This window comes from Nelusetta ayraudi, unplaced genomic scaffold (assembly GCF_046127955.1).
Source record: "Nelusetta ayraudi isolate G7.1 ecotype Tasmania unplaced genomic scaffold, CSIRO-AGI_Nayr_v1 ptg000255l, whole genome shotgun sequence".
NCBI lineage: Eukaryota > Metazoa > Chordata > Actinopteri > Tetraodontiformes > Monacanthidae > Nelusetta > Nelusetta ayraudi.
In genome coordinates, this window is record NW_027466304.1 from 88,554 (window position 1) to 112,500 (window position 23,947).

The 23,947-nt window shown below is 48.0% G+C and overlaps 1 protein-coding gene and 1 long non-coding RNA gene across 3 annotated transcripts in view; both read right to left on the reverse strand.

Moving 5' to 3' along the window:
- Window positions 1-355: 355 nt before the first annotated feature.
- LOC142882307 (uncharacterized) lies at window positions 356-7,865 on the reverse strand. Of its 2 annotated transcripts, XR_012925762.1 has the most exons (4): window positions 7,596-7,865; window positions 7,333-7,456; window positions 6,785-6,961; window positions 356-949 (listed from the first exon to the last, which is right to left on the reverse strand). It is a non-coding gene; the product is annotated as an uncharacterized LOC142882307 (long non-coding RNA). The 2 variants fall into 2 exon arrangements; XR_012925763.1 differs by lacking the exons at window positions 6,785-6,961; window positions 7,333-7,456; window positions 7,596-7,865 and adding an exon at window positions 3,274-3,382.
- A 2,526-nt stretch (window positions 7,866-10,391) lies between these two features.
- The window catches only part of fcho2 (FCH and mu domain containing endocytic adaptor 2), a 19,643-nt gene continuing 6,087 nt past the window's right edge, over window positions 10,392-23,947 (reverse strand). The window contains exons 8-23 of the mRNA XM_076016978.1: window positions 23,229-23,273; window positions 22,635-22,674; window positions 22,433-22,518; window positions 20,787-20,870; window positions 20,017-20,523; window positions 19,065-19,180; window positions 18,796-18,925; window positions 18,036-18,119; window positions 17,772-17,831; window positions 16,885-16,996; window positions 15,482-15,637; window positions 14,964-15,096; window positions 14,155-14,354; window positions 13,194-13,258; window positions 12,555-12,719; window positions 10,392-12,472 (exon numbers count right to left, since the gene is read on the reverse strand). Of these exons, the coding sequence (XP_075873093.1) occupies window positions 12,450-12,472; window positions 12,555-12,719; window positions 13,194-13,258; window positions 14,155-14,354; window positions 14,964-15,096; window positions 15,482-15,637; window positions 16,885-16,996; window positions 17,772-17,831; window positions 18,036-18,119; window positions 18,796-18,925; window positions 19,065-19,180; window positions 20,017-20,523; window positions 20,787-20,870; window positions 22,433-22,518; window positions 22,635-22,674; window positions 23,229-23,273 (2,006 nt within the window). The 3' untranslated portion in view covers window positions 10,392-12,449. The remainder of the gene's footprint in view (window positions 12,473-12,554; window positions 12,720-13,193; window positions 13,259-14,154; window positions 14,355-14,963; window positions 15,097-15,481; window positions 15,638-16,884; window positions 16,997-17,771; window positions 17,832-18,035; window positions 18,120-18,795; window positions 18,926-19,064; window positions 19,181-20,016; window positions 20,524-20,786; window positions 20,871-22,432; window positions 22,519-22,634; window positions 22,675-23,228; window positions 23,274-23,947) is intronic.

Below are 23,947 nucleotides of genomic sequence, written 5' to 3' on the forward strand. Positions count from 1 at the left end.
AGACTCATTACGCATCAAAGCAAATGAATGTCGGAAACACATGCTTCTTGTATTACCACGGGGCCTGCTGTAACAGAGGATATATAATACTCATAAAATTATTAGCAGAGGGCTAAGACTTATGTACTTGCCGCCACCTTGTTTCAGAACTCTCGCTGTAATTGGAAACTGATTTCTGACATTTTTCTTTTCCTCTTTTGCCCACTTTGAGGTGACTATTCTCTGGTGGTCTCTTTGAACGGCAAACACTGAAATAAAAAAAAAATAAAAAAAAGAAACACTGCTTTAATATGCAAACCATTACAGCAAAATGTTAAACGGCCAAATCTGTCTGTGATGTTTTTTTGGGTCTCTCCCCCCCGCCCCCCTCCGCCTGCATTTAAAGTATCTAATCTCTGCTAAACTGTTTGTTTCGGGCTGCAACAGCTATCTGGATTCACTGGGCCAAGACTTGATGATGTTTGTGTTGAACTGTGGTAGGGGGGAAAAGAAACAAACTCACAGTTAACATGCGCTTCTCAAAAAGTCAACGCACACAGAGGCTATCCAAGTTTGAAAAAAACAAAAACAAAAGACAAACAGCAACAACCCTGCAGCCATCTGATAAAACCACGTTTAGCCATAAATCTCGATCCGAATGTTGGTTTTCTCCCGGGGAACCTCCCCTCGGCGGATTTTATGACCTCATGCATACTTATTGCGGTAACTGCCTGATAGCGGCTGTGAGAGGAGCTTGTGTTTGCAGAGGAAAACACAGACGAGACGCCAACAATCAACACAAAGTTCTTCTGTGGAAACTGGGGGGAATAGCACGAGTCACCTGGAGGACGGGTGTAAAACCGGAGCTTCTTGGGAGGGCGGTTATGATGTCGGGTTGCTCCTGCTGCAGGACGGGAAGATGTCCTCGTAGGCAGGTGGTGGAGGAGAGCAGGAAGCGGTTTTCCAAAGCCTGCAAAGAGCCAAATAACCCAATTTCAGGCACGCTGGAAAGAGGAGCTGACCAACATCCAAGTGTTCACAGGCTGCGGCGAGCAGCGCCCGAAGCGAATGTGAGGAAGAATTTTTTTTTTTTTTTGCCCTTTCGAGGAAACAAAAACAGGCAGAGGTCGAGCAGCTCCTGCCTTGATCTATTTGGCATTAACCTGCCTGGAAACATACCGGAGCGGGTCAAGAGTTGCGGCAGTGCGGGCGAGTTAGCGGGAGCCCAGCAGTTTTTACTTCTCCCAGTTTAACTGTATTATTCCTGCTGTCTGTTTTTATTACAGTGAATTACTTTCCTGGGAAACCTGCTGGGAGCAATCACCTTAAAACAATAACGAAAGCGAGAACTCATAACTTTCCATTAATTGCCGGCAGCTTTGCATTTTTTTTTTTTTTTTTTTTTTGGGGGGGGGGGGGGGGGGGGTTATTTTCCGCACGAGATGCCTGTCCGAGGATATCTGATTGGATTTTAGAATGAATGGGACGCCAACGATTAGTGGGAAAAGACGGTTTAGGAGCAGGTGGGGATTCAAACTCACGCACGCCACAATCTGCTTTTCCTTAACGAGGCACATAAACACCGGCCAAACGTCTTTGATGTTCGACCGTTGATTGTGCGCTGAACGGGCTACCTTCTCGTACTGACGTAACAATGCCAGAAGGGCTCTGCCGAACTCCGACGAGGTTCCAGGTTTTCGTTTTTCATTTCTCAATAAAGGCAGCTGTGCTCTAGAAGCAGAGGTTTAGGTTCGTCAACATTGGCTTCTAAATGCCCCCCCCCCACCCCCCGACAGCTTTATGGCGGGATCGTTATGAGCTTGTAATGCTGAGATTTCAAATCTAAAATCTCGCACGTCCATCTTTAAAAGCTCACGCCTGAAGTGTTTGTTTTTTTTTAAACCATGCTTAGTGCTGACAGGAAGCAGGAAGCTGCTCCTAAATATCACAAAGACTGTGAGAAACAGGGACAGCTTGTAAATAATGACGCTGCAGATTAAATAAAAAAGATAATGGAATGCTCCAGAAATGGCAAGTTTATCAGAACCCTAAGGTGTAATACCGTAATGGGCCACAGAGTGTTTTACTCTTCATGACTGAAGGAGCGGTGTGGTTTCCATCATCTTTGGCCACTTTGTTTGACACTGAGTGTCAGCGTGTTGCATGCTTCTGGAGGGGTGGGAGGGGTTATCTGGGGGGTATCTGCCTCACTTGCTCAGGCTGCGTGTGGACGACCTGTTGAGACGACATGTTTCTGTAATGGAGGACTCAGCGGGGGGCGGAGCTTCCTAAAAAGTTGCAGCGAGACGTCTGGTGTGAGTGCTTTCCCCAGTGGCGGAAGGAGGAGCTGCGGCGTTGCCCTGCGATAAGTCAAGTGTTCAAATTTTCACTTTCGCTGAAGGCTCAGGAGAAACGGCTCCGCGCTCCAACTCATTTCCCGCTGCTCGGGGATTCTTTTCTGAACCAAAACGGGAAGTCGAACGGCAAAATGCCGCCGCCCACTTTTCCAAAAGTGCCCCAACTGCAGCGTCCGCTCTCTCCGTCTCTTTGGTATCCGTCCAGTTCGCAGGTGAGGCCACTTCCTGGATTTCTGCAGCTGCTTCCTGATTCTGCCACAGCGATTGGTTATGGCGTCCAACGCAATTAAAAAAAAAACAACTTTTTTTAACGCGAGGTCGGCAAGATGGACGAGTGCAGTGGTCAAACTAAAGCAATACTGACGCCACAGGGGATCAGTTAGTTTGGAATCAAAGTTACACATAATTACATAGGTACGTATAATTTAAGTATAACTTAAATAGATACTGGTAGCGTGATAGTATGCGCCAGTCGGTGAAAGTATATATTAGCTTGATGCTAAAATAAACAAGTTGAAGTACTGGAAGTTATTGTACAGATAAACATATCATCATGCATGAGTCATGAGAAAGCAGTTCATATTCTAAAATACAATTACCAACGTTTTTCAACCGGTGGGTTGCGACCCAAAAGTGGGCCGCTGTTTTGACTGGTCGCGGCTTTGCGGGCAGTTTTTTTTTCTTTTCTTTACTTTTTAACATGAACATGTTTGTAGAGAAAATGTTGGACATTTATTTTGCAGGACGTACAATCCAATGAACCCATTTTAACACTTTACCTACGAGACTTGACAGAAGGTGGGCCAGCGTTTAGATTTTTGTGGAATAATAATTTGAGTGTCACAACTTCACTGCAGGGGGAAATGAGGGTCTTGAGAGTCGACCAGGTTGGAACCACAGCACTGAACCAAGCTAAAGTACAACAGCTGTGACTCACCTGCCACGTCTGCCATCCGTCTCCGCTGCATGTGGCGAGCGTCCTTCCTCCGCCATTGAAAACGCAGCGTTGTGCGCGCAGCGAGACGAGTCGCACGACGGCACCGGCGGCTCCCTGCCCGGGCGCGCCTCCCGGTTCACCAAGCTGTACGGCGGCGGAATGCTCAGCACCGCCGTGCCCCCGCAGAGCATGACCCGCTGGTTGACGGCGCTCAGCGTCAGCGAGGGGCCGCCCGGGGCTCGCTCCGGCGGCGCCTCGCCCTCCGACCGCACGCAGGTGAGCAGGGAGCTGAAGGTCGACCTGCAGACGCTGGCGAGCATGAAGGTGCCTCCGACGGCGATGAGGATGGGGCCCAGGAGCTGGCTCCACTGGAGGGCCGAGTCCACCTGGTAGTGCTGCCAGCCCATGTTGGTGAAGAGGACGCCGGCGAGCAGCAGGAAGAGGCCCGAGAAGAGCAGGAAGGCGCCGGTCTTCTCGCGGCCCAGCGCGCTGCCCACGTGAGGAGGCGACGGAGACGCACCAGCGGTCGCAGTGGGGTCGCCGGGTGGTCGCCCGAAGGCCAGGGAACGGTTTCTGTTAGCGTCTGAGTCCATGACGGGCCTGACGTGGCTACGGAGTCTCTGGCGGGCGCCTGAAATGCTGAGTCAGACTCGGCCTCTGGTAATGAACAACAAGTGACAACCCAAGCACTCAGTAACCGAAAACCAGACAGAGGGGTTACAGGTTAACTGACCCTTAAAGCAACACCGGCCTCCTTTTCCTCTGTGTTCTGGCCGTCTGTGAAACATCGTAAAGACTTGAACGGGAATGTGAACGTGTGACGGAAGGATCGGCGCACCTGCCGTCGACCAGCTGGCCCGGTGCGGAACCCAGGAACCCCTCAGCAGACTTTGGATGAGGGCGAGTCACACAGTCCCACACCGGGCCAGCCGGACCGCAGCGCTAGCAGACAAGGGCGGTTTCCCCTGTTACCAGTCCATTGTTTCTGCAAAGTTCCGGCAAACCGAACCGTCGAAATGAAAGGGTAGTGAAGAAGACCCTTCAATCATCAACACGCAAGGATTTCCTGCGTAGGCTGGTAAACTGGGGCAAAGCACCGCCGCACGGACGATGAAGCCTCATTGGTTAATATTTAAGTGGGGCGTGTGACATGAAACCTGTCCCCGGGGAGCCTCAAGTCAATTATGAGCGGAGGAGCGGCGCATTTAGAGGACCGTCTGAGAGGGGTTCGGGATAAAGGGTGGTGGGCGAGGGGGGGGGGGGGGGGGGGTTAGGAGGAGTCCTGCACGCACACGGAACTCTGATCTGCAATCCACTGCACTGATGGCGTTTCCAGCAGACACGTTGCCCCATCCGCTCAGCTATGCATAACTCATCAGTGCACGCCGCGATAGCGCAACAATCAGTCTAGCATGTAAATGTGGAAGGGCTTTAAACACACACACACACACACACACACACACACACACACACACACACACACACACACACACACACACACACACACACACACACACACACACACACACACACACACACACACACACACACACCACGCTATACACGCTGCAGTCTGAGGCTAAATGAGCTGCGCACAGAGGCGGAGCCACGCGCTGAACGTGCAGCGCCTCCCCGCCGCCTCATGCAACGGCACGCCTTCCGTTTCCATTCGTCCGCTTCTGCCGTCGGCGCTGGTGTGACAAAGCAGCCTTGCAGAGCCACTCTACGGCGGGGGTCTCGTGAGCGAGCGAGCAAGCGAGCGTCCTCCCGAAGGCTGCGGCACGCCAGTCTGCTACACAGCGAGACGTGTGTGCGCCGTGCTAAACACCTACACGCATCAATCTTTAATTCTAAATGCAAACACGGTGACATGCAAACATGTTTTTCACTCCGATGGAGCGGCAGTCTGCGGACGGCCGGGTGTTTGCCGACATAAAAGCACATCCGGGGCCGGCCTTGCGTGTGCAGCCGGGGAGCCAGATTGCGGCGCTGCAATGTGGCAGAGCGAAGACAAAAATAAATAAATAAATCATGAAAAACCGTCGGCCGGCTGTTGGCCGATCGAACCCAACCCCTGCGCGCCCTGCGCGGCCTCGAAGGAGGAGCGCGGGTCCGGCGCCATGTTTACGAGAGGGCCTCAGCTCATTTCACTTGGCACGGACGAACAAAGGGGCAGACAACTACACAAAGAATCCATACGAACGCGGTGTTTAAAGAAAACCCAGAGCGGGGGGGAAAAAAATTGAAGCGGCGCAGATTCTTTCAATTAGCAAACTCTAAATATTTATGGACTGAACATTTCCTCTGTGGAAGGAAGCAGCGCTCCGTGTGTGTCTCTGCTGTTGACTCACGCTGGGGTGTATTGATCCCCTGGGCTTATGCTCCATTTCACTTGAGCTCTGCCACCATCCTTGAGAAAGCACATCTGTCCGACATCTATAGTGGAATCTTCCTTTTTTTAAGCTCCCTTGAGCAGCATGTGTCTCTAGCCTGTCCGTGAACCCCCCCCACGAGTAAGAGAGAAATGTCCATTCTTTTACTTATCCGGTTTGCTTCACTTTTAAGGGAGTGCATGCTAAAGACCGTTCCATAATCTGCACTTTGTGATGTCGATGACAGCGCTGATATTTCATCTAGACCTCGGTGACAGTTTCACCCTGTCGGTTAGCAAGGGCGCTAATACCCAAGCGTTGTTGCAGGAGACTGTAAACAGCGGGCTAAGTATGTTTTGTGGAGATGTAAAGAGGTCTGTGAATAATTAAACATGCAAGGCTGTTTCGCTGGAGTCCAGCATGAAATAAAACAATATGAAAATGGGCAGATAGTGGGACCTTTGACAAAAAGAACCTCTTCACATAAATGGTTATTTAGACTGAGAGAGGAGCTACTTTAGCTTTAGAAGCAAGAGGTCAAAGGTTACAGCGGTAAAATTCTTTGGCCCTTTTAGAAAATATCAACTGGCCCAATGTCCCCCTGGTGGTGAGCAGCAGAACGAGACCTAAGCTTCCCCCTGACAGTGTGATCATTACGGACATGGCAAAATGATGAAGGCCTTTACTACATATATCTAATGCAAAATAGATGAACGTATACATAGACACAAAGCAAACTGCGTTGAGCAACATTTTCAAACCGATAGCGAAAGAAACACAAATCAGCAGGTCAGCTGCAGTTGTTTATGATGTGATGTAATAGGTGGGTAAAACTCTACTATCTAATTACAATGTTAATTCATACAGGCTTGGATTTGTACACGGTTATCTGCAGTAACTAGCTGCTCTGAAAAATAAATGTCACACAACGTTCATACAGGACGATGCTCATCTCAATTTATGAAAACCCAAAATGTTCCAAAATGTTCCCGCATTACACCGACACCCAAATCACACTGGCACACTGTTGTGGGCCAACGGAGACAAACCAGAAGACTGCGGCAGGAACTGAGATGGGACCATTTCTGTGTTGTCCCCCCCCCCCATGCACACGCACGCTTACACACACACATGCTTACCATGACAAATGGCCTGTGACGTGCCTCTGTGAACATGGCACGAAAGGGTCCACTCCCTCTCCCCAGGGCTGACAGAGCGGCAGCCTCGGCCAGCAGAGGGGACTCCCGAGTGGCTCTACACGCTGGATGTGACTCTCAGTGCATCATTTCACCTTCTTGGCTGGGGTCAGAGGGAACCTACAGAGGAAACACAACAGTACTGGTTGAGGCGGGTCAGGTGCTGAGTAACGGCACAGCAGCAACTTCAGCAGTCCTCCTTCGAGTGTCTCTTGTTCTCCTGCTTCTAGTGCTTCGTTGCTGGGGTCCAATGAGAAAAACAGGCCGCAGGATGAAGGAATATAAGCAACTGGTATAAATGCAGCCAATTACTGTATGCATGTGTTGAAGCTACGTTCATACACACCTCTTTTGTATTAATCATTATTTGAGGGCAGAATGACTTGCTAAATATAGTTCATTTTATATATATGTACACACACACACACACACACACACACACACACACACACACACACACACACACACACACACACACAAATTACAATTACCTTTTAGGGGATGGATGATACAGGACAATGTCAATGGAAAACGGGCTTCCAAAGTGCAACTTTCTTTTCTTCCGTGGCTGCAGGAAAACCACCCTGAATGATGTCAATGACGCCTTTTACTGAGCTCAAGTACCTGGGATAAATCAATACGCGGGCAAATTCAGAATATGGGATATCTCTATATACACGATGTTAACAGTGAGTAGCTAGCGTTCATCAATAGATTGAATAGGACTTCCTCTATAAAGGTTTTCGAGTCATACTTGCATATGTCGTTATGTCGAAGCTCGTACACCTGCGGATGTTTTTTAGGCGGGTTCACAGCGGAACGGACAGCTAAGCTAACAGTTAGCTAAGTGGTTGAGGTAACATTATGAGTCACGAAAAATTATGATAATTACAGCATTTTTAAAGTAATAACGTGAGAGTAATTTAAACATTTTTCATTAAAAAAAAAATAATTCCGAGTTAATTACGAACGCCGAGGCTAACGGCCTTTTTCTTAGCCATTGTACCCGGAAGTTACCGACCCACCACTGCACTCCCCTGGAGACAGGACTTCCTGTTTGCCTGAAATCAATGTTCCATAATCAAGAATTTGAATTTTTTTTTTTTAAATGAATAATGTTTTGAAAATCTGAAAATTTGTGATGTGAAGTTGCGCAGATAAAGTACAGTCGTCTTCACCAAACTTCAGCTTGCATTATATTTATTTTATTATATTGTATTGATTGTGTAATTATGTCTTCTTTTATGGCGTTAAAAGGATTTAATCAAATTAAAATATGTTTACGAAAACTTACAGAAGTTTCTTCTTTGGTTCAAACTTGGACTTTGGACTTTTTTTTTCATGTTATCATCATTATATCATTATGGCAATAGTAATAATCATAATTTATTCCCTTATTTTGTAGTTTTGTTTTGTAATCTTTAGAGTCTGCACCAACCAAATGAAGGAACGGTGAAAGTTGGCAGGGGGGGGGGGAATAAATCAGGCTCAGCACAACATAATCTATTCCTGCCAGTAAATTCCACTCAAGGGAGAAACCCAGGTTTTGGCTTGTGAGTGGGAAAACGTGACCAATGCATTTTGGTGTGAGTTTGACGTGTTCGAGGTTTGAGTTATTCTAAAGAGGTCTTCTGGGCTTTGGAGCGAGTGCAAGCAGCAGAGAGGGGGTGGGGGGGAATCCATATTAATGCAGTAGACTTTCACCATCCTTGTTTGTTCAGATGGTTTTTCACGCGGTGAAGAGGAGGATCAAATGGGCACATCAATAATAAATTGTCCATAAATGTTACTGGTGTCGAGCTCCTGCTCTGGATTGCGGGATAACTCAAGTCTATGGCTCCTGTGGGCCTTTGGACAAACATGACTGTGATGGCGGACAACAAAGGCTAAATGCTCCATCTGCTCCCGCTCTTTCTTGAAGGTGATCTGATGTTCGAGCCAGCTCAAAGCCCGACAATTCTTCAGAACTTTAAAAAAAAAATAAAGAAAAAAAATTATATAAATGATCTAACATAAAAGTGAACCTTTAAGACTTTAAACCTAATAAATATGATGCGGAAAATGATTTTTTTTTATTTATTTTTTTTTACCCTATCAGCAATGTAAATTCTTCTTCTGTAAAAAAAAAAAAAAACCAGTCTTGCACGGCCCAAATTCATAACTTGTGGACAAAATCAGACACAAAAAAGGCCAGGAACGGTTCCTTACTTGAATAAGTGATCCGACGATGGAAAAAAAAGAGGGGAAAAAATACACCGATGGCTCACACATGTGGGAGTGAAAAAAGCTGCCCAGACTTATTCTAAACAGCGGGGAGGAGGTCATCCACGCTCCCGGTGACACAAGGCATGACTGGGTGAGTGAATATGCACAAGGTGTTGATGTACTGCTGAGCGAGCATGCACAGTCATGCATACTTCCTCCGAGCGAAGGCACGAGGTTCGAACGCTACATTGGGAACACGTGTGCCGCTGTGTCTTCAGGCCTTCTTTCTAAGCGCTGCACCATCGTGCACTTTGGTGGAGGGCGGCCTCAACGCAAACCCTTTGGCAGCGATGACAACCACAACAGTGACACGAGACGCGCTGTTCCTGTCTTGTGTTATATTGTGGAAGGCCAGGTCTGCAAAATCTTAATCACAAAATTGCTGTCTTTTCAGAGTGGGGCGGGACTAAGACAGCTAGAAAGGACCAGTTGCAGGGATGCGGCTATGTTTTCTGCAACTCGCTCATTGAGGCTCCCAGACAGGAAGCATCAAGTCCTGGCGATTCAAATAAAAATAATCACACAAAACACACTTAGTCGTTTTAATATATTTGTATATATTCATATATTACACATTTAATGAGGGCACAATGAGAAATCATAAGAGACAAAAGTGGCTGAGATCATTGTAAAAATGTACAATTCATGAGAATCATTCACATAATGGTGTTCTTGGTAGAATCAGCTTGATACGTCATAGAAAGAGAAAAGGGATAAAAAAAAAAAAAATTAAAAAAAAGGGGACTGAAAATTGAGAGTTTTAACTTAACCGGAAACGTTTTCGAAGGAACGGCAAGAACCAGCTTGCATCATGACTGTAAAATTACAGAGTTAGTGTGCTTTTCTTGTTTCACTTTCTTTATGCAGTCAACTCATCTGATGGAAACCACTGATATGATTCAGAGAAAACACTGTACACATCTGGTGCTACAATTTCAGGATTCGCTGTAAACTCATTTGTGTTACCTACCCTCAAACAAGTTCAAACTTTTTTTGAGTGACATTTAATGTGAGCAAGGAGTCCACTGTCTACTTCACAAGGATGTATGCTGCTAATGTTTCATAGGCTTGGGTTTTAAATCAGAATTTTGTACAAGTCATAAAAAAAATGCCAGGTCAGATTATTAAGCCTTACCATTCAGAACAGATATGGTAGATAAACGATTCCTTAGGGATAGACATTACAAGAATCAAGTTAAGGACATGAGTTCAAATCACCTGAAAAACGAGGGCCATTAAAATCACAAAAGTTTTTAGGCACAGTTTTTTGTTTCTTAAAAAAAAAAAAAAAAAAAAAAGCCAGTTAAGAAACTGCTAGTAGCTACAATTTTACCTACGAGGTCTTTTGGCCAAGAGATGCACAGTGTACAAAACCCCTGCCCCTGAAAGTTTTCATCAAATTTTAATGACATCTTCCAAGCAACAGATACAGAGCCCAAACTTTTAATTTTAGGACAATTATTTGGCTAAGGTCAACCAGAGAAAAAAATAAAGAAAAGAAAAAATGTCCCACACAACATTTTCAGCAGCCTTCACGAGTTAGAGATCAAAGCACCATGAGCGTTGTTTACCATCCATCCATCCCATCATGCAGCGATCCAATCATCCATCCAGCACAACCATCCCGCAATCCACGCAGCCACCATTCACCCGACAATACATGCATCCAACAACCCAACATTCAATGCCTAAGTCCTTCCTTCCTTCTTTCCATCTATCCATCACATCCTCTTGTGCTATGTAGAGTTAGAAGAGAAGCCCCGCCCCCATCCAAGAGCGGTTGAGGGGCGGGGCTTAGTCTCTGTCACAGTAACAGCTCACAGTCGGTCCTACGGGATGACTCTGTGGCATTTTCACCACTGACGCTAGCGACCGCGCTGTGCTACCGTTGTAGCTCGCGGCTATCCATTGCACACACGCAAAGGTTAGCTGCAGAAGGAGGCCGAGCTCAACTCATTTGGGCCGTAAAAAAAACAGACAAAAAAAAAAAAAAAAAAAAACTCCCTTCAACATCCCTATAAAGGTGTAAAAGACACAACTGGCACATGATTGGTGCTAATCTCACAAACTGTGCTGTAATGTACAAAAAACGGATTTGAGAAAAGTTGATATTCAGGCACGTTTCTCCAATGGGAGGGCACAAGAGTGATTTTTAGAAAAAACCCTGCCAGTTTTAAAAGAGACAAGAAGGTATTTCGAGGGTTGAGGTCCCGTCACCTTTTTCTTTAAAGCATCCAACATTTGACACAATGTTACAGTCAAATTTAACAAGATTGTTTTTTTTTCCTTTTTCTTCAGGGTGGAAAAATGAGGCTGAAAAAAAAAAAAAAAATCACCATTTATGAATGAGGGCACATTTACAAGGACAAATACCACACTAATTACAGACCCCAATTGGGGCGATTGTTTAAAAACAAAATGCACTTGGCGTGCATTCAACCACTGACAAAGTGTGACTTTAATCTGTAGACCCAAAAATCGCTGCCTTCGGATGTGCAGTAGAAGACGACAGAGGCACTGAAGGTTGACTTTTTTTTTGCTTTTTTTTTTGCTTTATCGTGAATTTAAAAGCACTTGAATGTTATTCCCAAAAAGTCGCGCCTGTGCTACAAGTGTGTGTGAATGGGGGGGGGGGAGGAAAAAAAACCCAGAGACTGCCTTCATTACTTCATTGCACATTGTGATGAGAATGAGAAGAGGAGAAAATGAGCAGAGAAAACCCGACCTGAGAGGAGAGTCAGAGCTGGACAGGGGCATTTCTTTTTTTTTCTTTTTTTTTTTTTAAGCGTTGATATTTACAATGAGGATGCAGAAACTCGCCTCTCTTTCATGCAAAAACAATTTTTTTTTTACTCCATAAAGGCTCCTGAAAAAGCGAGAGACAGCGGGGGTGGGGTGGGGGGGGGGAGAAGCATCTGGAAGATTGTTAGTGCATTTTTTTTCTGATTTCAAATACAATATAGATTCAGAACTAATCCATAAATTGTTTCTTTACTTTACAAAAGTGAGTTGATCAGAAAGCATCATTAAAACTTCATATCTACACGTTTCCTGAAAGCTCATCTTCTTCTTTTCTTTTCTTTTTATTATCTTTTTTTTTTTTTTTTTTTTTTTTTTAGTATAACAGTGTTCGATACTCAGTGCTGTTTTATTGTAGTGAGATTTTTTTTTTTTGCCACCCGGGCAAAAGAAAAAAGGGGGAGAGAGGAAAAAAAAGAAAAAAAAGAAAAGCCTGACTGCGCTCGGACGTGTTCAGGTGATCCGAGCAAAGTTGACGATGTGGAACATTGTCAAGTGAGGGATACATTTCTGCCGTTTCTAAATTCCAGAGTGACCGGCCGCCTCAGCAGTCTGCCATGTAGCGCCCTGCGGAGAGAAAGACGGGAGAAGCGTGAGCGCGTTGGCCTTCCACCAGCGGCTGGTGGTCTTTCGGAAACGCGCCTGGTACCTGTTGCAAACCGCTTCTTGTTGAGCGAGAGCCGGTAGCCGCTGCCCTGCAGCTCCATGTCCACCCCCGACAGCGTGCTGCCCTCGTTCATGAACTGCACGGCCAGGGTGGAGGGGCTGGACGGGCCTTTGGAAAGCTCGAACTTGGCCCTCAGGGACCCGGCGCCTGGGGGTCAAACGCAAATACAGTCAGTGGTCGGCGAGTAAACCGGGGCCCCCTTTCTCTTGAAGGGCCTCCAGGGTGGCTGCTGGGTGGAGGGGGGGGGGGGGGGGGGGGGGGGGAGGAGGAGGAGGGGGAGGCCGAGGAGGGGGAGGAAGAGGAGGAGGAGGAGCAGGGGGAGGAGGAAGAGGAGGAAGGGGGAGGAGGAGGAGCAGAGAGGATGAGGAGGAGGAGGAGGAGGGGGGAGGAGCAGAGAGGAGGAAGAGGAAGAGGAAGAGAAGGAGGAGGAGGAGAAGAGAGGAGGAAGAGGAGGAGCGGAGAGGAGGAAGAGGAGAAGCAGAGAGGATGAGGAGGAGGAAGAGGAGAAGAAGGGGGAGGAGGAGGAGGAGCAGAGAGGAGGAGCAGAGAGGAGAAAGAGGAGGAAGAGCAGGAAGAGGAGAAGGGGGAGGAGGAGGAGCAGAGAGGAGGAAGAGGACTCGCCTTCATTGTCAGACTTGTCTGAGATGTCGCTCAGCTTCCACAGACATTTGTTTTGCTCCGCATTCCTGAAAGGGGAGGAAGGAAATATCACTTCAGTTCCATTCTGTTCAAAAGCTCCCATTTTATTTTTGTAATATTTTCATTTTCCAACGATAACGTGTCAGTCAAATCCAGAGGAATGGAAAAAGTCCCTCATGGAACTCCGCAGCTTGCTCGCAAGCCTTACGGAAGGTGCTACCAACACACGGCGCTGGAATAGCAATCCCCTTATGATGTCATAAAGGGCACTGATAGATCGCCAGCTCAAGGGAGATGACACTACGTCAGGTGTTTGTCCCGCCCACTCAGGTCATTTCACGGTCGCCTCGTTAACGTGCACTGCAGGAGGCTGCAAACACAGGGCTAACTGTGAGTAAAGTCAAGTTTATTTGTAGAGCGCCTCTCACAGACACTCGGTCACAAAGCGCTTCCCACGAAACAGAATCTGTACGTCAACATAACCCAAAGGCAAGGTGTCTGGCTAAAGACCACGGGGCTCACTGTGCTCTCTATAGCAGATAGTATAGTAGCAGATGTTCCTTCAACCGGGTCGGTCCCACTGCGATACAGAACCTCCTTTTCAGGGGAAGCCTGGCCGAGACCACAGCAGGGAATATGAGTTCAAAGAGGCAACATCAAGACAGACAATGCAAGCAAGACAAGCCAGACAGCACGGTAAAATAGGTTAAAATAAGAGTTGTTGTTGTTGTTGTTGTTGTTGTCTTTAAAGGAAGTGAGCGTAGCAAGGTTGTGCAGACCGAGGCTGCTCTGGAGAAGCTTTCAGGATGAGGGAGCCCGGTACGTAAAAGCCTGTTTGCTAACTTTGGTAACAGTCGACAGTCACGTGCCATTGGAGCGAAGGCCTTGAGTGAAATGCCACAAACAAACAAACAAACAAACAAACAAACGGCGCTTCTCTCACCAGACCGAGTTGGGCAGCGACTGCATGCTGGTGACGCCGCCGTCGACGGGCACCAAGATCTGCACGTTGCTGAGCGGCCCCGGGTGGTCCATGGAGTCCGGGTTGTAGCGGTAGTCTACCCGCAGGTCCGCCGTGCCCGCCGTGCACTTCCAGTACACGGTCAGGTTGAGCGGGGTGGAGTGGATGCCGTCAGACTGCACCTGAACGCACCGGCACAGTCAGACTGTAGAAAAACCCAGAGTGCATATATTGCCAACGCAAAGACTGCCTCGGAGCCTTTTTGGGTGAGAAGATCATTAGGGGGGGGGGGGGGGGGGTGTACCTGTTAGTGTTACAGAGATGCTATTCAGGAGTCATACACAGGTCAATAGTAACTGAGTGTGGAGAAAGGGAAGAAGACGCTTCATGGAAAAACCCAGCAAAATCAACATTTCCTCTGCATCTGCTCGGAGTTGTTGTTGTTTTGTGTTTTTTTGTTGTTTTTTCAAACGTAGTAAAATAACATGAATCTTTTTCTGCCCGTCTCACCCATGAAGTTTCACCTCGCTGTGGAATTTCAACACGGATACTTGCACAATGCCTGGACTGAGCCAAAGATCCGAAGCCGTCAAATTAAGACTTGAGCGAATCCCCGCTTGGCTCTACGAAGCGAAGCCCGTTGACTTTGAAAAATATTTTCCCGGCACCCCCCGTACTCTCCCTCCATCTCCTCCCTCTGACTCGTCTGGAGTCTGAAGATATACGTGCGTCCCCGACATCATTCCCGACGTGCAGACGTTTGTGTGGATTAGCGTCTTGGCTCGGCTGACCTGGTACTTAAGGATGTCCACGTTATAGTAGGAGGCCGAGGGACTCTGATCGGAGGCCTTCCTGAGGTAGGACGTCAGCGCTTGCATGTTGAACCAGAAGTCCTTGGAATTTGAGTCGCATTGGGAGGGGTCGCTGCGGAAAAAAGGGGTGGGGGGGGGTGCAAAGCAGCGCTGGTGTGTTAAAAGTTTTAACGGCTCGGAAAAAGCGACAGCGTTCTCCATCCAATCAAACGTCAAATTCCTCCTGATTCAATTAGCCCGGCGATGTGGTCGTGGTGGATGGCTGAGAGCAGGCGGAGCGAGACGCCTTAAAAACAGAAAACCTTTCCTTTTTTTTCTTCCCCTTCTTCTCCCAGGGCTTGGAGAGACGGAAGGCTGCAATGGTTTTGGTTTTTTTTTTTTTTTAGAAGCAAATGACGGTGGCGACGCGTTACTGAAGAGGTGAGCAACACAGCGCCGTCCCATCCGTCTGAGAAAATACCCCCCCCCCCCCCCCCCGGACCCTCGGTGCGGCTCACCTGTACAGGAGCTGCTGGTTGGGCAGGATCTGCTCCAGCCTGCTGGTGTTCTTCAGCTTGAAGGTGAGCACGGCGGGGGAGGGGTTGTTGGTGAACACCTTGATGATGCCCGTGGGGAACGACAGGGTCATCTCGCCCGTGATCTTCACGATGCACCTGTTGAGCACGGCCACGGTTAGCGTCACGAGCCGGTCGAGGGGCCGACGGCCGGGACGCCTCGGAGCCGACGGTCAGTCTCAGCTATTTTTGAGAAAGCTCGGTGGAAATCTTCCGGGCCCCTGCTAGCTGGTTTTAGCCCGGGTTTTAACTTGTTGTCTGTATCCCCTGTCTCCATGTGTTTGCTCTTGTATTGTTTGTTATTTCTTTGATATTTCGACTGCATTTCATCGTTATTATTTGCTGTGAAGCACTTTGTGCATTCCTGCTATGATTGGTGCTACATTAAAAAAAAAACTCTTACCTACTTATTTCAGAGCCTTTATTTTTTATTTTAGAAAATTTAATGATCCCAAAAACCCCTCTGTAGATTTTCAGGAAACAGCAGATTTAGCCTGCTGTTTGCAGCCTGCAACAAAGCAATGTGTATGGGAGAAAACAAAAGAAAACCAAGAGTACATCTACCATCGAAGACAGAATGAACATTTTCAATCTATTAGCAGATATTGTGATTGACCTCATTTGGTATTGATTCAACTCTGGGCCTAACTGTGTTTTTTCCCCGTTTGTGTTTCCAGGCTCAACACATTAAAACTTCGACTTAGGGTGAAGTTAATGTCACGCTGAACTCTGATACTAGTCAGAAAAAAAACAACAAAGCCAGACTGGATTTTTTTTTAAGAGAATGGATAATAGTCAATGATCCGCTTTTCAAATGAAGATATTCCTTTAACCGTGACACACACAAAAAAAACACAAAACGTTGCTTTCGATTCCAGAAACATCAGTGTCTGTTCCTCTCTAACACATCTGGGCATTCGCTCGAGGGGAAAGCGCCGTCTTCTTTCAACTGCGGTTCGGGCCACACTGCAGGGGTAAGAAGCCCAGGCCTCAACCTGCATTACTCTTGAAACGGAGCATTGCTTGTGAAATGTTCCATCTGGTAATCCCCCGCAAAAACAAGCCTTCCGCACAGCAGCAATTTAAGCGGCAGTTGGCCAATAAAAGCCAGTATGTTTTCTCTGCCCCAGACTATAATCTACCTCGCCGAGGTTATCTACTCTGAAAGAATGGTGTCACGCTAACGCAAAACATTCCACTTGCAACGGCGAGGAGAGGAGAGGTGAGGACGGGGATCCGCCGTCGTGTTGTGATCGCAGGCTCGAGTTCAAATATGGACAAATGTGTGCGTGCGTGCCGATCAGCGTCGGGACCTTTGAGCGGCAAAGGCATCATGTGAGACTCACTTTGTGGGATCAGCTCCTTTGAAGTAGGCATTAACCGACTCGGTGAAGGCCACGGCAATGGGCAAAGCATCTTGGGATGCCAGGGTCACAGGGCTCGGACCGCGAGATGTCCCTGAGAACGACAAGAGGGGCACAGTCCGAGGTTTTGGGTTGTTGACGCAGCTGCGCGGCCGGAGCAGCGGGGACCGGAGCTCAGAGACCGGGCACATTCCATCGTGCACAAGTGCATTTTTTTGTTTTTGTTTTTAGATAACCCAAAAAAAAAAGAGAGGTTAGTGATTCACGCAGAGAAAAGAAACACAGTAAGTTTCCAAATAAATATAATTAAAGGTCCCATATGGTGTGAAATTCAATTGACCACTGGTTTAATGGTGTGTTTCAAAGAATGGAAGAACGAATGGGCGGACGGACTTGGAAAATCTGGAAATTAGCCCTTTGTGATGTCACACATTAGTGATAACACAGCAAAACAGGTATTTGTTAAACCTTCTTTAGCCGTTGAGTGAATGTCCTCTTAAATATGTAGTTTTGTGGAGATCTGCAGAGTTCGATCGAAGACACTTGCTCTGATGCTACTTCGCTGCAGAGGGAATTAAAAGAAAGAAAGAAACTATAATATGGGCCCTTTAAGAAACAGATGTCTGGGTTTACAGGTTAGTCAGGGAATGTTGAATCTGCCAATCTGACAACATTTGACAGCATGTTAATGAGGTCACTAAAAAGCAAGAAGATCATTCGGTGCACGTGTTAGGATCTGAACGACAACAAAAACATGAAGAGAATTCAAACACTGCAAAGCAAGAAGTCCAGTTGTCTGTCCGGCGTATCGGGCCGGGCCGGTTGGTTAATGTGGGTTAAACGCGGAGGAGGTTCCGTCTCAAAAGTACCTGCCGGTGTTTCACAGCGCTTCTCAAAGGTAGGCAGCTTCGCTAAGAACCCTTCGTCCTCTTTCGATTTCAACACAAAACAAAAAGCCAGAGAGCACAAAGATGAGGTGAGGCGATGGGAGACAACAGCTGAAAAGCACACGTGCGATGGTGGCAAATGAGGGCCATGACTCGGATGCGGCGGCGGCGAGGTGAAGGAAGGGAGAGCAGAGTGATGTGTCTGGAGGGGAAACGGAGAGTCTGGAAAAAACAAGGTGCACTCACTTTGGCTGAGCAGAAAGAAAGGAGAGAGGGAGAGCAGCTCTGGCTCTGGGGAGGAGAGGAAGGGAGCAAGGGCGTGCTCGGCTCCTGCGAGGGAGAGGAGAGGAGTGAAGGGAGGAAGGAGGGAAGGAGAGAAGGAAAGGAAGGATGGGAAACCGTTGGGGGGGGGGGAAAGGTCGCGGAAGAGCTGAGGAACAGGGGAACAAAGCCGCGTTCAGACTGCCAGCCAAAATCCGATTTTCAGGCCAATCCAGATTGAAACCGGATGGCTCTTTTGTAGTCTGAACAGTCACAAACCACATCGAATCCGATTTTTGCAAAGCCACTTGAAACCACTTTCAAATCGCATTGAGACAGACGCGTGTCAGTGTGAACGGCTCCAAACACACCGATGGGTTTTGACCGTCCGCGGCGTCACTCTACGCAACGCAAGAGCCAACGCGCCACACCAGAGGGCACCATTCCAGGTGCAGAGCTGTGACGTAATGGAGCAGACAGAGGAAGTAGAAAACAGCGGTCCCTGGACAGAGGAGGACACTCATTGGCTCATCAGAGTGTAGGGAGCTGGCTCCATACAGCAACCTGTCAGATGGGTCAATGATGTGGCCCAGTCTGAACGGAGCCAGGTCCCATTTGAGAAGGAATCGGATTTGAATCAGATTCGCCTGCAGTCTGAACGCAGCCTATATAGTTGGGGGTGTTAGGGGAAGGAAGGGGGGGGGGGGGGGTGTCTATTGATAGCAAAAAGGAGGAAGAGACGTACCGACGGTGGGCGTGTTCCCGGCGCTGAGGGAGGCGTTGGAGGACAGCGAGGACGAGCTCTCCGCCCTGGCGAGCGGCGCCGCGGGCGGCGGGCTGGCGTTGGCCGTTTTGGGCGGGCTGAACGGCCGCACCTGGGCAGAGAGATTCATCATCCACACAGGAGAGAGAGGGGAGGAGAGAGTTACAACCAATCCAGCAAGCAATGTGTACACACACAGACACACACACACACACACACACACACACACACAGAGTGAGTTAGCGACGCACAATCTCATTGATCCCTGTGAGTTTCCCAGTGGGCAGTTTGGGCCTGGAGGAGGGTCGCGGCGGGGGCACCAGGGCTCCGGCTGTCAACGGGGTTGTAGGTCTGTTTGGTGCTGGCACTACACACACACACACACACACACACACACACACACACACACACACACACACACACACACACACACACACACACACACAGATGGGTTCACGGGTCAGAGGCGGCTGGGAAATCCGTTTCCAATCTAAAATCTTTGCTCATTCATCTTGCCAACCTCCAACAGAAAACACTTTGTGGTCGGTGGAATGAAACCATGGGCTTCTGTTCCAAATGAAGCAGCCGGAGGTAGCGCTCAGAGCTGCTCTCAACCAACCACAGAGGAAGAAGCTACTACCAGCGTTACCCCCTGGCACCGACTGGAAGCCCCATGCTGGTTGAACAAATCTCATTTGACAGAAACGTCAGAAAAGATTTTGATTGTTAAATTTAGACGTGCGTTTGAAAAATGTTTTCTCAGGGCTCCTCAGCAGACGGATTCAGGAGGTAAACTTGAGAGAAAAGGCTTCAATCTGTTTTGGCCGGTTAGCAGGATGAGAGCCACGGGAAGGTTTTCGCCTGGTGTTCGTGCAGCAAGACGTCAACAATCGAAAACACGAGTGAGAAAAACAAACAAAAACGTGTTCACAAGCAGCAAAACCATAAAACTAATGCAAACAATGAATCCAAATTCCTGCAAATAAATAAATAAATAAATAAATATGCGCAAAAAAGAAAGAGGCGAAACAGGCAGTGAATAAAATCCAAGCATATATTCCAGAACCAGACATGAGTCACTGAGAATACAACAGCAGATGCAGGGTGTGAGAAACAAAGGTCACAATTCAAATAATAAAAAATGATAAAGTAATAAAAGTAAAGCCACCCAATTCCACACGTCAGGCATCGCAGGATTTTTACCACTGAAAATATGACCCGGTTGAGACGCTCTGTCTGGGAAAGCAGTGAAGAGGTCGGGGAGACAGGTGGCGCTGTCCTCCGAGCCGCCGCCAGAGTCGTCCGACTGAAACCGAGCCGGCCTCCCGGAGGCGGCCGGGGGCTTCTGGACCTCCTTGGACCCTGCGGCCGGGCGGCGAGGGGGTCCGAGGCGGTCGCTGAAGGCGATCCACTGGCTCTGCGACCAGGACGCGGTGGTGGCGGTGGCGAAGGCGTCGGCGCTCCTCGGAGGGCTGGCGGCGGCGCTCTGGCTCCCGGCGGCCCGGAGCGGTTGGCTGGGCAGGGTGAGCGGGGCGCTCTGGGCCCTGGCCGGCGCCGGCTGCAGCGCCTGGAAGGGGTCGTCGGGCGAGTCCCAGGGGGAGGACGCGCACGAGGAGAAGGACGAGGCGTCTTTGGACGGCTGGCGCTCGGCCGGGGGGGGGGTGGGCGGTGGCGGCTGCTGCTGCTGCTGCTGCGGTCGCACCGCCTCGGCTGAAGAGGGCGACGTGATTCACAAGGGGGCAGTGAAGGTAACCCGTAATGAAAAGATCACTAATCCCCCCCCGCCCCCCCCCAAAAAAACAACTTGCCATTATATATATATATATACATACATATACATACACACATATATATATATATATGCACATGTCAAAATACATATATACACAAATAGAAGACAAAGAAACGTGACAGAAAACCGGAATAAATGATTTCTATCTTCGGCTCCCTTTCAAATTCAAAGCGCGTTTTACCTGGAGTCTCTGGCAGAGAGACGTGCGCGTCATTCGGCAGAGGGGATGGAGGTGAAGGGAGTGAAAGGAAGACAGAGGCAAGGTCTAGCGAGAGAGGTGCGACACAAAGATCAAGGTGAAAAAAAATGACAGTGTGAAAGTGCAGGACGACTGTGAGGCAGGGTGAGCACAAAGTAACAAAATAAAATAAAAAATATACAATAAAATGCTATGCAAAATACACACGTATATATATATATATGTATATATATATATATGTATACACACACAGACACACAGAAAATGTGAAACAAGTGAAAAGAAAATCTCATTTAACTATCGTCGCTTTATTTTTGGGAGCCTATAATCTGTTTAATTCCTCACAGGACAGAGCCGTTTAATGTGTCATGTGTGCTTTTGGAGCTGTTAATGCAGCCACGCTCAACACACACACACACACACACACACACACACACACACACACACACACACACAGGGAGATTTAACAGGTCGTAATTCCCATCAGCATATCGTGATCGGGGCACCGGGCGATGCTCTTTTGACTCTTAAGCCGAGACCTCTGACAGTAACGAGACACTGTTTGACAACATACGTGCCAGCAGGTTCCGCGGCCAAACTCCCCCCCACGCCCCCACCCCCCGACCCCTCCCCCGACCTCGAGGAGGTGCCAATTAACTGTGGATTACGCTTAACCTAGGCGACGGTTCAGCGCTAATGTCACTGCGGTTAAACAGCGGTGTCATGCGACGCGGGGCCCTGGGAATCGCTAAAGTCTGCCTCATTTCTTTCAAACCCTTAAAAGGAAAGAAAAACAAAACTTTGTGGAAAGTGACAACACTTCACCTGGATGTGTTTCAATACTCGCAAGTAGAACCAAGACTTTCCCAATATCCAACAAGCCATGAACTTTGGAGAGAAAGTTTGGAGTGAGGAAAATAAAATAATTGGCTGATTGCACAAATTTAAAAAAAGAAGAAGAAGAAGAAGAAGAAGAAGAAGAAGAAGAAGAAGAAGAAGAAGTAACATCCGGCATTTTCAATTCGCCACAATCAGATCCGAGGTCTGCTGACCTGCGGGGTCAGTTCCCCCATCTGGGGCCGAGCGCAAAGACTCCCGACCGAGCGGCTCAGAGAAAGAGAGACAGAGACGAGTGCAGAGACACAAAGCGGGCGAGACGACGGGCTGGAAGGGGTGAGTAGAGAACTGAATGCTCGTTGTCGTGTTGAACGTAGCGAATCGGAGCCGCGACACATTAGGAGTCCTTGTTCCTTCCTCGGTTCAGCCTGAAATTAAGTTTCGTTTGTTTTGTTTTGTTTTTTTAAACTTTGTGTTATTGCAAACAGATTTTACAGTCATAAAAATAAATGCACAATGCATTCGCAACATTACAGGTGAAAGCTAAAACATGTGAGCATGTGTTTGCCAGGGGTGGGGGTGTTGTCAGCCGGTCGTCTGTTAGCAACGTGTCCAGAGAGAAAACCTAAAGTCAGACAAAACTCATTCAACTGTACAAGTTTCAGGCAGGGAAAGTTTACCACGGAATTACCCCAGCACGTTTTTGTTTTTGTTGTGAAAATAAATAAATAAAACGCAGACAAAGTCACGTGACCAGTAATGGAAACAAAACGAGACTTTAGTCGATTTACCCGCCGATGACGAGGCAGCGAAAGCCGGAGCTGCGGCCAGATTGGGGCTGTACGGGTCCAGAGAGAGGAGGTCGTTGTTGGACAGACTGCAGAGGGGAGACCACAGTCAGAGGGCCAGTCAAGCGGACAAGACCAACAACACCAACAGCGGCGGCGGCGGCAGCAGCAGCAAATTTAAAAAGAAAATGCACAATTTACTCACTCGTATGACGCTGGAACTCTGGGTTTTGCGAGCTCGTCGCCTGCAGAAAGGGCAACAGGGTGCAATTAGGAGCCTTCACAACGCTTCCAGTGTCTAAAGAATTACATTTTCTTTCTCTTAAAGAAATGACAGTGATTCCAACCCAGCACTTTAATCCTTTTTTTTTTTTTTTTTGTTCCCCCAGAAAACTCAACAACACTTGATTGAAGATTAGAAATAATAAGTGTCCTCTTCCCACTCCTAGCAGGTGGCTAACGTCTCGCCCAAAGTGTGAAACTGTGTTAGCGTCCACTGCGTTTTAAATGTGATGGTAACACTTTGCCACAGAGGATTCGGCCGTTATATTTTTGTCATGTTTGGTGCAATGCGGGTCCAAGTGTTACAATCCGCTGAAAAGGAAACAAAAGGAAGACAAGCCAGGAAACCGGACCAGGAGACGTGAGGCTCCACAGAGCCGGAGCTGAAGGTTTAGCGGTTAGCGTCAGTGCTGTTAGCTTCTCTTAGCCAGCTGGGTGGAAAGGCTCCAATCAGGGATGAGGGCTGCACTTTTTTTAATGGGGAGGAGGGAGACGACTGCAGTGAAAACATACTCACCACGACCCTTAGCTTTAGAGCCTAAGGCAGGCAATCCTGGGGGCCCTGAATGTGCGTACAGTGTGAGTCCGTCAGTGCGCCACCTGCTGTGAAATCACTTTCCAAGCTCCCACGCTAGACGCATTTTCCCGATCTTTGTCTGTCAGTGCGGGGCCACGATGCTCGTGGAGCATACTGACACGGTCAATAATGGCCAAAATAAATAAATACATTTAAATAAAAAAAAATAAATTAAAAAGGTTTAGCCCTCTGTTTGCGGCCTCCAGCCAAAATACGTTGCTTTTAGCTTCCCGTTAATACCAAACTGCTTTGTTGTAGCGTTGAATATCTCTTTGAGTGGGACAAAAACGAGGCAGTCCTTAGGGAGAAGACCTACCTGCAAGTGTTGTCACTGACCTGTGAGACGTGTCAGATCCCTTGGTGACATCACAAAGGGTCTGTTTACAAACTATGTGTGAAAGCACAGAACCCAGCACTTTCAACACAAGTTTTCCCTCAGCAAAAAAGTGCTTCCTGATTGATTGGCAGAATGCTTGGGATTTTCAGTTTGCGACCCCACAGGAAAAACTGTGCAGCGGAGACAAAACTGCTGGGAGTATTTCTCAAGCACGGCGGCTGAGAAATCAAAACTCGCAAACCGTGCCAGCGTGCAGAATGGGAAAGATCATCGCTGACATGTTTAAATAAAAACAGGCAATTAGGCCATTAATCTTACTTGC